The sequence below is a fragment of the Eptatretus burgeri genome, chromosome 9 (genome assembly GCF_056783735.1).
Source record: "Eptatretus burgeri isolate ZD-2024b chromosome 9, Ebu_testis_v1, whole genome shotgun sequence".
NCBI lineage: Eukaryota > Metazoa > Chordata > Myxini > Myxiniformes > Myxinidae > Eptatretus > Eptatretus burgeri.
Window position 1 is genome coordinate 82,052,914 of NC_140969.1, and position 14,137 is coordinate 82,067,050.

The 14,137-nt window shown below is 42.4% G+C and overlaps 1 protein-coding gene across 3 annotated transcripts in view; it reads left to right on the top strand.

The window, feature by feature from the left end:
• Positions 1–13,886, top strand: part of LOC147020451 (guanine nucleotide-binding protein G(I)/G(S)/G(O) subunit gamma-2-like) — a 32,127-nt gene extending 18,241 nt beyond the window's left edge. For 2 of the 3 annotated variants that reach the window (XM_085895772.1, XM_085895774.1), the window contains 2 exons: positions 8,360–8,463; positions 10,452–13,886. In XM_085895772.1, the coding sequence (XP_085751898.1) occupies positions 8,360–8,463; positions 10,452–10,580 (233 nt within the window). In that variant the 3' untranslated portion in view covers positions 10,581–13,886. Of the gene's footprint in view, positions 1–7,698; positions 8,252–8,359; positions 8,464–10,451 lie in introns of all 3 variants that reach the window. The other variant, XM_085895773.1, reaches the window with a different exon arrangement.
• Positions 13,887–14,137: the final 251 nt, after the last annotated feature.

Here is a 14,137-nt window from a genome sequence, read left to right on the forward strand (position 1 = left end):
AGCTCTTGGGTGAATAGGTTTCTATTAATTGTACCTCATCTGATTTGTTCTTCCATTAATGGCTTGTCATTAATTGACTTTATGTGGCTATAGTTTAATGAAGGGTACGAATGAGGCAAAATGGTGAACCTTGTGCTGGATCTGAAAAAGGACACCTTATTATGGGATCATTGTTATCGATATTGGAAATCTAATGACTGCTTTAACATCCCTCCCATCAGATGGTGCATTCCGCATCATGGTGCCACTGCTAGAACGGATTTATTTTGGTGCAGTCGAGCCATATGGTGCTTGCCATAGTGCTTACTGTCACTGTTATACCTGTAAGCAGTATTAATGCACCATGATTGTTCAAACTTTGTTTCACCATCACCAATATTTTTCCCCAGGGATCAGGTGACTTGAATGACCAAAAATGTGACGTCACACCACATTCTAGGTTCTATTTCACCAGGAATCAGCATCTTATCTATGGTTAGACCTGACAAATGATATAAAACTTGTAGAAAATGCAAGAAAGCTACAGTCATCAACAGGAAGGGAAATTCTCTTTCAACAACAACTTGGCATCTTGGTCTTTTCATTATTATCCCCACAATTAAAAAAAAAAAACATGGGGGGGGGGGCGGATATTGTAATCAGCTTCCTCTGTCTGTCCATCACGCTATCTCCTCTTTTTGTGCAGAAATTCACCAAACTTGGTAGTTATGATCACCAAATGGCAAGAAGATGCGAGTGCAGTATCATTTTTGGCCACATCTCCTGGGGTGGGGTAAAAAGGTCAAATACCAAAAAATGCAATTGTGGGCTCATTTTAAACATTTTTCAATGAAACTTTGTATATGTAATCAACATTGGGGGACACATGAAATATGTGATGACTTTTTTGGATCTGACCCCGAGTTCATGAACTAAACTAAACCAAGACCTATTTAAATAATTCTGGGACGTAGGGTCACAGTAGTCGAAACAGAAGGTTTGTTTTAATTCAAAATTTGATTTTGGGTTTGGAACGTTTTGCCATCTTTCAACTTTGGTTTCGGTGGGAAGCGTGAGGATTTGCGATGACATGCCATCAACTATGCTCTCGTTAGATTTGTGGAAATAAAATTGAACTTGTAATGAAAACAATATCTATCTATAATTCCAGCAATCTGTGTGTATGTGTGTCTGTCTGTCTGTCTGTCTGTCTGTATGTCTGTCTGTCTGCGACCGTCGTTTATCGACGACCGCCGGTCCGATCTGATTGAAACTTGCCAGGAATATTGCTGGGGACCCGCGGATGTGCCTTTTCAAGGTTTGATATCAATCGGTCGAGCGGTTCCCAAGTTACGGCCATTTATCTGTCGACCAATGACAACACACGGTGATATGACGTCACGAATGACGTCACAATTAATGTTTGTTTGCTTATTTATTTATTTATTTTGCACGATTGACAGTCCGATCTGATTGTAAATTGCCAGGGATATTGCTGGGGATCCACGGATGTGCCTTTTCAAGGTTTGATATAAATCGGATAAGCGGTTCCCAAGTTACGGCCATTTATCTGTCAACCAATGACAAGACACGGTGCGATGACGTCACGAATGACGTCACAATTATTGTTTATTTATTTATTATTATTTTTTTGCACGATTGACGTCACAATTCTTCTTCTTCTTCGTTTTGTATGACGACACAATCGACACTGGGGACCTGAGTATGTTCCTTTTCAAGGTTTGATATCGTTCTTCATCCGTTTCAGCTGTTTCCCAAGTGTTTCCCAAGGTTTGAAAGCTGTTTTTCCCCAAGGTTTAAATTAATTGTTCAAATTATTAATTAATCCCAAGGTTTGAATTTTCCTAAGGGAAATAGCTGTTTCCCAAGGGTTTGAAAGATGTTTTCCCCAAGGTTTGAATTAATTGTTGTGCTTGGTAGACATTTGGGAATACATTTACAGAGAGAGGGGCGAGAGAGGGGGCGAGAGAGAGGGGCGTCACAATTCAAGAGAGGGGGAGAGAGAGGAGGGGGCGAGAGAGAGGGGCATCACAATTCAAGAGAGGGGGAGAGAGGAGGGGGCGAGAGCGGAGGGGTGAGAGTGGGGGCGAGAAAGAGGGGCGAGAGAGGAGGGGGAGAGAGGGGGGGCGAGACTAGGGAGAGAGGGGGGGGCGAGACGAGGGAGAGAGGGGGCGTCACAATTCTTCTTCTTCGTTTGATATGACGTCACAATTGACGCTGGGGACCTGAGTATGTTTCCGAAGTTATGGCCATTTATGATAAGGTTGGTCCGATCTACTTGAAACAATGCCCCAATCCAGTCGTCGTTTACGAGAGCGAAGGAACGAAGCTGCACATACTGGCACGCACCTACGGGCCCGCACGGTGCTATGACGTCACGACACGTCATGACAGGACACGGTGCTATGACGTCATTCATGACATCACAATTGTTCTTTCTTTTTTTTGCACGATTGACGTCACAATTCTTCTTCTTCGTTTGATATGACGTCACAATTGACGCTGGGGACCTGAGTATGTGCCTTTTCAAGGTTTGATATCGTTCTTCTTCATCAGTTTCAGCTGTTTCTCAAATGTTTCCCAGGTTATGCCAGTGATGTCTTGGTCACGCACTTATGGCCACGCACCTACGGGCCCGCACTAGTTACTATAATAGAGCAAACGTGGATGCCACCGAAACTCCAAAATTGACTTTTAAAAGTTATTTGGCCTACTTCAAGATTCAAAACCCAGTTCCACCTCTGCTTCCAACCCCAGTACTGGCCTTCAGTGGCTACCCAAGGTCAGCAAACGAGCACGTACAGTACCTTATCCTGGCTCCAGCAAAATGCGGAGTACTCCCGCCCAGATGGCAGGGGTGCCCGAGAGTTTTTGTAATGATTAAACTGGTAGTCTTATTACCCTCACCAGAGGAGAGGGTATTGCATTTGGGTCTGTCTGTCTGTCTGTTTGTTTGTCTGTTTGTTTGTTCACACAAAACTTGTATTTTTTATGCAACCGCTTGTTGGATTGAGACAAAATTTTCATCATAGGAGCGACTACTAATGTAGAATGTTTTAATGATAATTATGATGTCATAGGTCATGTGGTGTGGCAGCCATGTTGGAAAAAAGGAAAAACTTTGGACCTCTGTATCTCCAAAACGGCACCAAGATAAAAATTGAAACTTGGCACATGTGAAGTACTCCTCATGAGGAATAAGGGTGATTTTTATGACGTCATAGATGCCTTCGTTATGATGGGTGGACCAAGAACTACATCTGATCAGTATGAAAACTTGGGAGGGTCGTCTTGTGATAAATTGGTTGACAGCACAATATTGATGATGTCATCGGTCACATGGTTCGGCAGCCATTTTTTTATTTTTAAAAACCTTCAAAAATCTTCTTCCCTGAAATGCTGAACAAATCAAGGCAAAACTTTACAGCTATGACCACCTCGTCATGAGGAACAAAACGTTCCCACCTCTGATGTCACAGGTCACATGGTTTGCAGTCATATTGGATTTATCCTCAAACCTTTAAAAAATCCTTTCCTCCAGGATAGCTGGACAGATTGTAGGGAAAGTTCACACAATGTTCCCCAAGCCTTGGGGATATCAGGGTACTCACAGATAATTAATTGATAGGTCACATGGTCTGGCAATCCATCTTAAACAAAAATCTTCATCTTTAAAAAAAAAAAAAATTAAACATCTTGAACAAAAATCTTAAAAACAATTTTTTCTCTTGAACTGCTTCATCGATTGACACGAAACTTCACAATTATGATCTAGTAGTAATGGGGAATATACAGGGTGTGTCAATAAAAAGGTTAACCACTTCAATTTTTTAATAACCAAAACATTGAGTAATAAAACAAAAAATTAACTCGGAAAATAAAAATCAAATCATGGACAAATGAAACTCATTATGTGTTAATGCGTTTATAGTTGAGGTGTGCGATGTGAGCAGCCCCACGCAAACAACATGCATTCACACGAATTGTGAAGTTTCAATGAGGTTTCTGCAAGTTTTAATGGTTACTGTCTGCACATAAGCCTCAACTGCTGCCTTCAGATCTGGGATGTTCCTTGTAGATGTTATCCTTGCAAGCTTCCCAGAGGAAAAAATCCAGCAGATTGAGGTCGGGGCTGTGTGGAGACAATTAATTTTCCATACACAAAATGAGAAATCATTGTCCGAATTTTTGATTGAGAAAGGCAATTGCTTTGTTGGCTGTATGCGGGGTAGCACCGTCTTGGATGAACCACTGTCTCCGGAGGGTTGCAGTGCTCATCGATTGCTTAAAGTCTTCATAAAATACGTTGACAATCGACCGGTATCATTCTTCATTGATGGTAACCGTTCTTCCGTTTTTGTCTTCAAACCAATACGGCCCAAACACACCTCTGTAGCCGAGAGCTACAAAAGCAGTGACTTTCCGACCCTGAAGCGACTTCTCTTCGACCTCATCTGGGTGTTGAGTTCCCCAGAGAATGTTGTGTGAATTGACAACACCATTGATGTGAAAGTGTTCCTCGTCACTCAACCACACATTGTGAATCTAGTTTGGGTTTTCCTCCATCTTCTGCTGCAGCATCTCACACATAGTGACTCAAACTCCTTTATCCTCATCGGTCAATTTATGGGTTGTTGTGATGTGGTGAGGAAAGAGGTTTGAATCTTGTTTCATTATCTTCTGATACTGCTGGGAGTGAGACCCAGTACAGCCAATCTTTGTCGATGTGATTTCTTCGGACTTTGCATGAGTGATTCACGAACTTGTTCCATGTTTCCTTCACACCGTACACTTCTTGGGTGACTGGACCTTCCCTTGTTAATGTTTAGAATTGTCCCTTCACTTTAGAACTTTTTCACAAGTTTCCAAACGGCTGGCTTGCTTGGCAGGATGCACTCCATATTCCGTACAGAACCTCGTCTGGACAGAAACAATTGATTTGGTCTCAAAACGCCACTTGGCAATGTTTACTCTTTGCTCCGTAGAAAACGTCATTTTTCCAAAGAATACTTTGGTAATGCTTGAATGAGTTCTCCAAAGATCATTGATCACTCCTGTAAAAAATATTTAAAAAATAACGCAATGACTAAAAGTACAAAGGTCATTTGAAGCGGTTAACCTTTTATTGACACACCCTGTTTGTTTTAAATTTCAACCTGATCAGACACACAAATTGGCAGCCAGAATTATTTAATTTTTTGATCTGGGTTCTTTTGGATTTTTATTGAATAAGGCTCACTTGACTGTGCCTGGATGGGTTTGAATGTAGAGGAGTAGCAGCTGAAATGTGAATCCTATCCAGATTCCTCCTGATGACTTCATCTTTGCTTTTTGCTTCTTTGGGTTCCTTCTGATGACTCCAATGCAAGAATGTACCTATTTGGTCTTCCATTTGATTTGAATTTAATTAATTTTAATCCCATTCGACATCCAAGTGAATAATGAAAACTTATGTTCCCTAAGCGTGTGCAATATGTATGTGAGGTTTCCCCCCCTTGAGCTGACCAGCCATTCTGGAGAAGATGTTTGAAGGTTTTAGGGTAAATTAAATATGGCCACCAAACCATGTGACCTATCAATTAGAAATTAACAAACTTCTGAAAGGATGTCTTGGTGAAAGTGTATGTGAAATTTTGCCTCAATCTGTCCAGCCGTTCTGGAGAAGAAGATTTATAAAATTTATTAATTTTCAATCCAAGATGGCTGACGAACCATGTGACCTATGACATCATAAATTTACATTCTGCCTACAATCCTCCGGTGGAATACGTGTGTGAAGTTTCGTGTTAATCAGATGAGGTGTGTTTTTCTATCCAAGATGGCCACCAAACCATGTGACTTGTGATGTCATAATTTTTACTATATGTGCAGACATGATGGAAGATGATAGTTGCAAATTTTCACTTCGTTAGGTTATGTGATTCCAGAGAAAACATGATTTAATATTTTTCTTGAATCCAACATGGCTGCCAAACCATGTGACCTATCAATTATAAAATATCAAAAGGCACCAGTTCACCACTTGCTTGATATGTGTACCAAATTTTGTAAATATATCTTGAGGGGATTTGTAGTTGAGCTCCGGAAACGAAATGTGACGGACGGATGGACGGACGGAACCCATTTCTATATCCCCTGCCAACTTCGTTGGTTGGCGGGGGATAATAAACGTCATGGGTCAGGAACAGGTGTCTAATCAGAGCGGGACGTCTTGGGACCCGGTCATCACTGCCAGCAGTTATAAAGTGGTAGTTGTAGTTATGCCTATTACTAATGATGTAACAAACCAGTACACAAACACCACACAAAACAAGTCCTGGCAAGGGTCTGCAATCTCCGATTGCTCTTTTTTTCTTCTTTTTTTTTGTACTTATTTGTTTTAATACCTTTTTACTGCTCATGTTGAAGACATTTGGTGAGAGTGGAAAGGGGGGTAGGGGGGGGAGACAAATGTGAGGATGAACTGTTGACATCAAGTTGGACAATTCATTAAAAATTGGACCTGCTGGATTTTTTGAATAAATGTTTGGCTAAGAAGGCAATGGGGGTGCAAGGGACACATGAGAGAGAGAAGTCAGGGTGTGAACTTTTGTTCTGTGTCCCTTTCAATGATTACTATTTATTTTGTTATTTAATTGAAACTTTAACAGTTATCATGGCCTGCCTTTTGACTTTTGAAGATCGCTACATATCTCTCTTGTGGAAACATTTTCAGTTGTTACAGTGGATGAGTCATAATGATTCCAGAGATTGTGGGTCCAAATTTGGTTCTGAGGCAGCAGTATTAGTGATTTGGATTCCAAGCTTTTGGAAGCTGACGTAGTCTCAGGAGAAATACCTGGTATGTCACTGCTGGATTATCGGTTGAAAACTCACGTGGCTCATTCGTGACCCTCAGGGAGGGGATAATCTGCCTGCAATACCTGGTGTAGTCTACATGTGGTGCCAATCCTTGGGATGGACATTAAAACGTTTCCAAAAAAGTCAGTTGTGCCCACATGCCTTTGATTGACTGAAAAAGCTAAATTATCATGCAGAGGAAGGAGAGTTAACAGAGTCGTCATGGCAAGTGTTTTAACTAATAGTGGACCAGAAATGGCTGCGTCCACACAAAATTCTGGTTAATTCACTGCGATTGTATTTGATGTTTTCTGAAAGTGATAACATTATCATGATCAGATGGAGTAATTCTCAATTTTTGAAATCTGCCCCCTTTCTTTATTTTCAAATTCCCAGCCAATCCAGGCAGGGCTGACACTCAGAAGGGCGTTTAAAGAATATTAACATCAACATCAAACGGATTTCCTGATTTAAATTCGGGTTTACCCCATTAAGATTCATCATACAATTAAGCATGACATCTCATCTGTTAGCATTCACCTGTGGGGATTAAAGATCCCATGTTACTTTTCGAGAAAGAGTGTGCCATTGTGTGCCAGTACCCTTCTAAAATTCACCCTACCTGTCGTGGTTGACAGCTGCTTTGGTAGCACCCTGCAATGGAGTTTTACGAGTCGAGAGATGAATTATCAGCTGTGGAATTATTCATGATTGTGGATATCCCCGAAGCCCCTCACCTCCCCCCCCCTCCATCTCCCCCCCCCCACCCCCACACCAGAGGGGACGAGTAACATCAGAAGAATAACCATTGCTTTTCTCCATTGTGCTATGGTTTATTTTTTATTATTATTATTTCAGATGCAGCCTATGGCTGCTGGTTGCATCATTGCTGGGAGAAGTAAGCTGGCACTCATTTTGCCGAGCTTGGAAGGATGACAGGCTGAGTCAACCCACCTGGTGTTATTTAACGGAACGACGGGCTCAAACTGAAGACCCTACGATCTTCAGCCAGCCACCTTAAGCATTAAGCCAACACCAGGATTTATGGTTTTACAAAACTATATTAAAATTAATAAAATATTTGAGACAAGGCAGCAGACCAACATTTTGTAAAACGTATTTGCACTCGAGCTCGGGTTACGCTGTTGCCATTATGTAGTTCTTGTGCGAAGCCGTATTCGCCACACTAAACCAAGACCCATTTTAATAATGTGTTGTGTTGTTCCATGCACACGTGAATCGCTGGGTTATACTGTGATGGTATGCAGGTGACGACAATTTTGATGCAGGTACACTCAATGATCTATCGATACTACTCATGGCACTCGTGCAAAGAAGCTTTGATGAATACCTCGACACACCAACTATACCACGCCTGATTGTGCAACGCATTCAAATATCAATCACAAATGTGAAAGGGGCTGAACAATATTAGTGGTGAAGCGGTTGTGATCCTTTGGTGAGTACCGGTTATGAGGTTTCCTTTGACTGATCACCACTCGTCCTCTCTGTGTTCCAGGCCGAGCGAAAGAGATGGGTGAGGGTGCGAGCACCACGAACATTTTCCAGGCACGCAAGGTGGTAGAGCAGTTGAAGTTGGAGGCGAATATGGACAGAATAAAGGTGTAGTTTTTCAGAAAGCATTCGATGCATGGTTAAAGAAGGTTGTTCCAATTGAACCCCATAATGTTTGTTGATGTCTCGGTCTGAGCCAGTAACTGTAGGGGTCTGTTTGTTCATGTGGGATTAGATGTCATGTTTCTTTGGGCACTTTCGCATTGGGCTCAAACTTTGCTTGCCTAATACGATGGGGCATTTGCATTGCCCTGACTGTGCTCGATGGCTTTTGCTGTACAGGATCCATTACATTTGGCTCTGGAAGCAATATAAATGTGGCGAAGGCCCAATTCTCCACAAGGCAGGCCTGTATGTTCCATCTGTGTAGAATTACTACCATCAAACTCAACAAAACTATACTAGTGACATGTATGTGCAATTGTTACTTCCAAAAATGAATTTCTCTAAAAAGTTAACTTTTCGATTAGAAAGGTCCATCTTCAACGAGGCCATTTGTTGTTTATGAATATCATACCTGGCTGCGGCATGAACATGAGTGATGATGAGTTGGCGAGAGTTAATTGCACCTATCCTCACAGGTGAGACACCTAACTGGAACCAACTTGAAATGAACTCCCCTAGATGTATAAAAGGACTGGCAGGATCGCCTAGAGCTATAGGCACTCACCTCTGAGCTGTCTAGCCTGGGTTTGAATCCTGACCCAACTATAAACTGCCATCCTGGTGTTTTACATGGTGGCTATACATGGCCAGGTGGATCCAAATATGGAGCAATACTACGAAGGACACTCGCTCTTTGTCCCGTTATAATGGCAATGGAGTTCACATGAGACTGGAAGCCCAAGCTTTGGGAGAACCTGACACCAAGTATGTCCAACTCATGTACTCACTGCAGAGGCTTGCCATCCGTAAAGAACTCCTGAGGCTGCTCTCTAGATAATTGTCTACGAGAAGACATGACCTTGCATTTCTCAGTAGCGAATAGGACATTCCATTTCTGCCCCCACTTGTATATCTTCTGCAAATCCTCCCTCAGATAAATGATGGCATTATCTTTATCCAACATACAGTGGGGTGTAGATGGTACTATCATTGGCATAGAGATGGGTAGGATTATGCAGGTTGTCCCACAGATCCTCAATGTAGACTAAAAACAATGCGGGCCCAAGAATCGATCCTTGAGGTGCTGATGTATTAACTGGAGTTAAATTTGATGTTTGGCCTTTGACCACTACCTGGATACGTTTGCCCATAAAGTAGCTGGGTAACCACTGCAACAGCTGCCCTCTTACTCCATTAGCAGCAAGCTTGACCAACAATCCTTTGTACCATACTCTATCAAATGTAGCTTTGATGTCATGCCACAATTGTACCCCCCCCCCTGACGTCTGTTGAGACAAAACATCCACTCATGACTCAGGTATGTAAGTCTGGGGCCGAATAATCAGGAAGGAAGCCAAACTGATTGTAGCCGATGAGGTCATTTCCAACGAGATGTTTTCTCAGTGCAGTGTTGATAACTCTCTCCATAACCATGCTAAAGCAGCTTAGGAGACGGACGGGCCTGTAATTGTCCGGGATGGAGCATGAGTTTTTCTTATTTACTGGCACTACATTGGTTATCTTCCAGGAGGAAGAGAAGTGGCCTCGGCTAAAGCAGAAACGGAATAGGCCACTTCTCTTCCTCCTGGAGGTGTCGTAAAGACCAAAGCACACTCTTTGAGAACTCTATCTCATCTGTCTCATCTGCATTCCATTTGTGTATGTCAAATATACCTTGGTATCTTTTGAAAAGGTAGGCCATTGTGTGCAAGTACCTTGACAAAGTTCCCTGTTTGGGTTTAGCTATTTAATTCATAATCTCCATTTTGTGAAATTATTGGTTGTGGATATGGCATAAAGGGCCAAGTGGCTTCCTTCCTCCTGTGCCTAAAATTAGTTGTATCTCTTTGTTTCAATCAAAAGGTTCACCAAATGCACAAGTATTTTATGAACAAGTGTGGACACTAACCTTTCTGTAACCCTCCTACCAGGTGTCGAAGGCTGCAGCGGATCTCACCTCTTACTGCACCTCACACGCAAGTGAAGATCCACTTTTGGTGCCTGTCCCTTCATCTGAAAACCCATTTAGGGAAAAGAAAATGCTGTGCCTCATTCTTTAACCCGACCCGGTCCACCGGGTAGGTGTTTCTTGTCCTGCCAGAGACCGACCCAATTGTAAGCTCCTTTCCGATGAGCTTCCTTATTTTGTGAAGATGTGGTGCCTCACCATACTCCAGGACAAAATCACCACGATTATTACTGTCTTGATAAACCACTATTGTCAAGAAGGTTGTAAGATCAATTTTTGTTTGGAATATTTGGATTTGAGGGGTATCCTTTGTTTGCTCCGGTGTAGGCCATGAGCTTTGAGTCAGGGCAATGTAGCACACGATGTTCTTGATAGCGCTCTGGTCTCTGACTGGCTCGGTGCGCTCAGTCAAGTCCCAAACCTCCTCGGTCTCGGTCTGTTGGACGGAGACTTGATGTTATAAGTAAATGGATATGTTGTGACTCGGGGCACACTGCACCTCAATATGAAATCACACCCATGAGTTAAACATTTCACTGGAGACTTGAAGACCACAAACCAACATTGAGTCGTTTTGATACCCATGCATCACTTCCACTGTTTGACGCATTTCCACTCTGCGTCCACCCTGGTTGATATTTGAAGATATACAAAATTAAGCTTGGTTTCTTTCACCACCAATGCCGTCGCATGATGACGCAGGTTTCTAAAGAAGCGTGTTTGTTACAGGCCGATGCTTTGGCATGGATTCTTACTTCATTAGATTTAGAAACACCAGGAGAGTACGGCGTTACGACTGTTCCTGCTCCGATCCACAGCAAATGGTAGCTTCCACCTGGCCTTGGCTCTTGTGCAACACCTGCACTGCACTGGTGCACTCAAACTTATTTATTTATTTTCAATCTGACACCATATCTAAGTGCTTTAATACCCATGCCTCATAAACTCTGTTTAGTTCTGCTGTGGCTGCCCTTTGCTACCACCACATTTACTGAACGTTATGGGATTTAAAAAAAGATCACGATTGAATGATTATTTGTTTTCTGCACTGTCTTTATACATCGCCGCCTTTTGTAAATCGTTCTTCATTGCATCGTCAAGCATAATTATGAAAGCTTATAATTACTGTTGCCCATTATGCTCCAGGATGGTCGCGACCCAACCCAGCTTTAAACTAGCATCCTCATGTTTTACAGGCAGGGTGATTCACCAATGAGTTCCTTGGATGGGCATTAAACTTGGTATCCCGTCTGTTGGAATTAGTTGGTAGACATTAAGACCTCAAGGTGTGTTTGGTGAAGAGTTAGATGAGCTACCGCGAACACCCTTAACAGCTCGGAGCAGCAACCCACCGAGGATTGTAAACCCCAGCCGAGAAACTGCTTCAGTATAGCTGACGCCCTGTATAGAGCATCGTTCATGAATTGTCACGCTGTGATTAGCAACGTGTTCAAAAAGAAAATGGCTGCACTTCAGACTTCAGTTGCATTCCCAGAGAGCTAAACTCGGGTTCATCAAGAAAAGTCTACACAGCTGGTCAGATATCGGGGTCTATGGAAGTGGCGTATGTTGGCAGAAGTATGGGTTTAAATTTCAGATTTCCAGTTTCCATAACTTCCGTTTATCCCTGCTCACTAAAAGCACACTTGATGTCTCATGCTTCCACTGTTGCCTCACGGAATTGGAGTGAATCTTTTTGGAAGTCCCTGTACTGGTCACCAAGTTCACAGTGATGTTGTGATATTTCTGGCCCAATGAGCTCTGTGCTACAGCCGTGAAGCTTCTCTGTCCGTTGCACGTGTGTAGTCGTCCTGCGGCAGAAGCTGCCACGACAATGTAGGCCCTTGATAACTTTGCTATCGAGAAAAAGGTGTGCAGGAGCACCTCGGTCACTTTCCGTGGTTCCGGTGAATTTCTGCACGGTCACATAAAGGCTTCCTTAACACGTCGTCGTATGCTGATGAAGTGGCAGTGACAGTTAACGGCCATGTAAGTTTTTTTTTTTTTTCTCGGCCCGTTTTGTACTATTATGTGTTTTGGTGCTCAGCTGGATTGCTTACCGTTCTTGACAGCAGTTCTTGATGTTTTTGTGGTTTTCCTTTTCTCTCCTGCCGAACTGCAACTTTATTCCCACCCATGGTGTAATCAAAGGGGTCTTGCTCAATATGGTCTGCTAAGCCACAATTGATCAATGTTGAGATAATAGAGCTTAAAAGTGACTTATTCCTCCATTCACGTTAATGGTGAAAGATGTGCTATTCATTCACTGAGTAACATCTCTTATTTTATTTATTTGAATACAAAGTCTAGGCTCATGGAAGAGTTAAAACAGAGCAGAACAGAAATAAAGAAGAGTGAGGTGATGAGGGGGAGGGGTGGGGGGGGACACAGTGGTGGCTCTCTTAAGATGTCATATCTTATCTTTTGTTGCACCATTTGTTGCCATTTTTCAATTTCTTTAAACTCCATTAACTCAACATCAACCAATCGTGGCTGAGCACCGTATTGTACCAACACCCTTAGATTTTGAGCGGCTGAATTGGAGACTTGAATCTTGTGCCAGTTCCCTGTTGAACCGACACATCGATTTTTATCCCTTTCAGTTCTTTTGCAGAGACCCGCTCCGGTGCTTACCTGCCTTTGTACACCTTGGAAAAATAATGGAAACCTTGAACCCTGGGTCTCATCGGCTTTCCAATTTAGGAGGCAAATTGACAGGAGGGGGCAACAATGTTCATGGAAATCAAAATGTCTGGACTTTATCTTCCAAAATTCCACGTCCACACTAGTGTGCAATGGGCTGGATTTGGGGAGCGGGACTTCACGTGCATCGTCCGTTGTTGTGCGGAGTATTTTTGGATTTTCCTACTGCCTTGAGGGTAAAACAGCATATTCCAACCGAGTGTTGTGGAAAGCTAATTGTACGTGCCTCCCTGTGAAGCTCAATGTTGTCATTCACTCTTGTTCCATGTGTATCTTTCTTGTGAAACACCAGAATGTGAACATAATTTAGAAATGATGCTTTGCTTGCTTTTGTTCCGTTTGGTGCTGTCAGACAGTTGTGCTCATTTTGTTGTTTCCTCTTAACCCTCCTTTCTCTCCTGCTCTTTTTATGTATTTCACCTTTTGATAACAAGTTGATTTTAAAATAACTTTTGTACATCTTGTACAAACCAGACATGCACACAACAGAATACACAACAAAAACCAACGATGTTGTTATTCTGGTGTCTGAGGAAAGGATTTTGAAGTTCCGAAAGTTGTGCATGGCTGGAGGTTGCTCGTACGAATGGATTCTCGTTGCTGCTCTCGGCCCGAGGTGTTCCCTGTTGCTTTGTGATGCACTGTCAACCACAAAAATGTCCAATTTGTCATTAAATTGGTCTCATCTAAAAGTATGCCGCCTCGAGGGTTTGTTTTGAGTTTGTAGAAATTTTTTTTAACTCTTGCAATATTTCCCAACTTTTCGTGCACACATTAATTCGTCAGGTTTTATACTCTAATTCATCTAGTGTGGCTCGCTACACTATCCGTTGGACTAACGTATACCCTCCATTTCACTTCGGTAAGAGTTCAAATGTCAGTAATTTGATTAACTATGGGTCAACGATTCCAAAAAATTGCGTTTTCACTAAGTTGTGCAGTCAG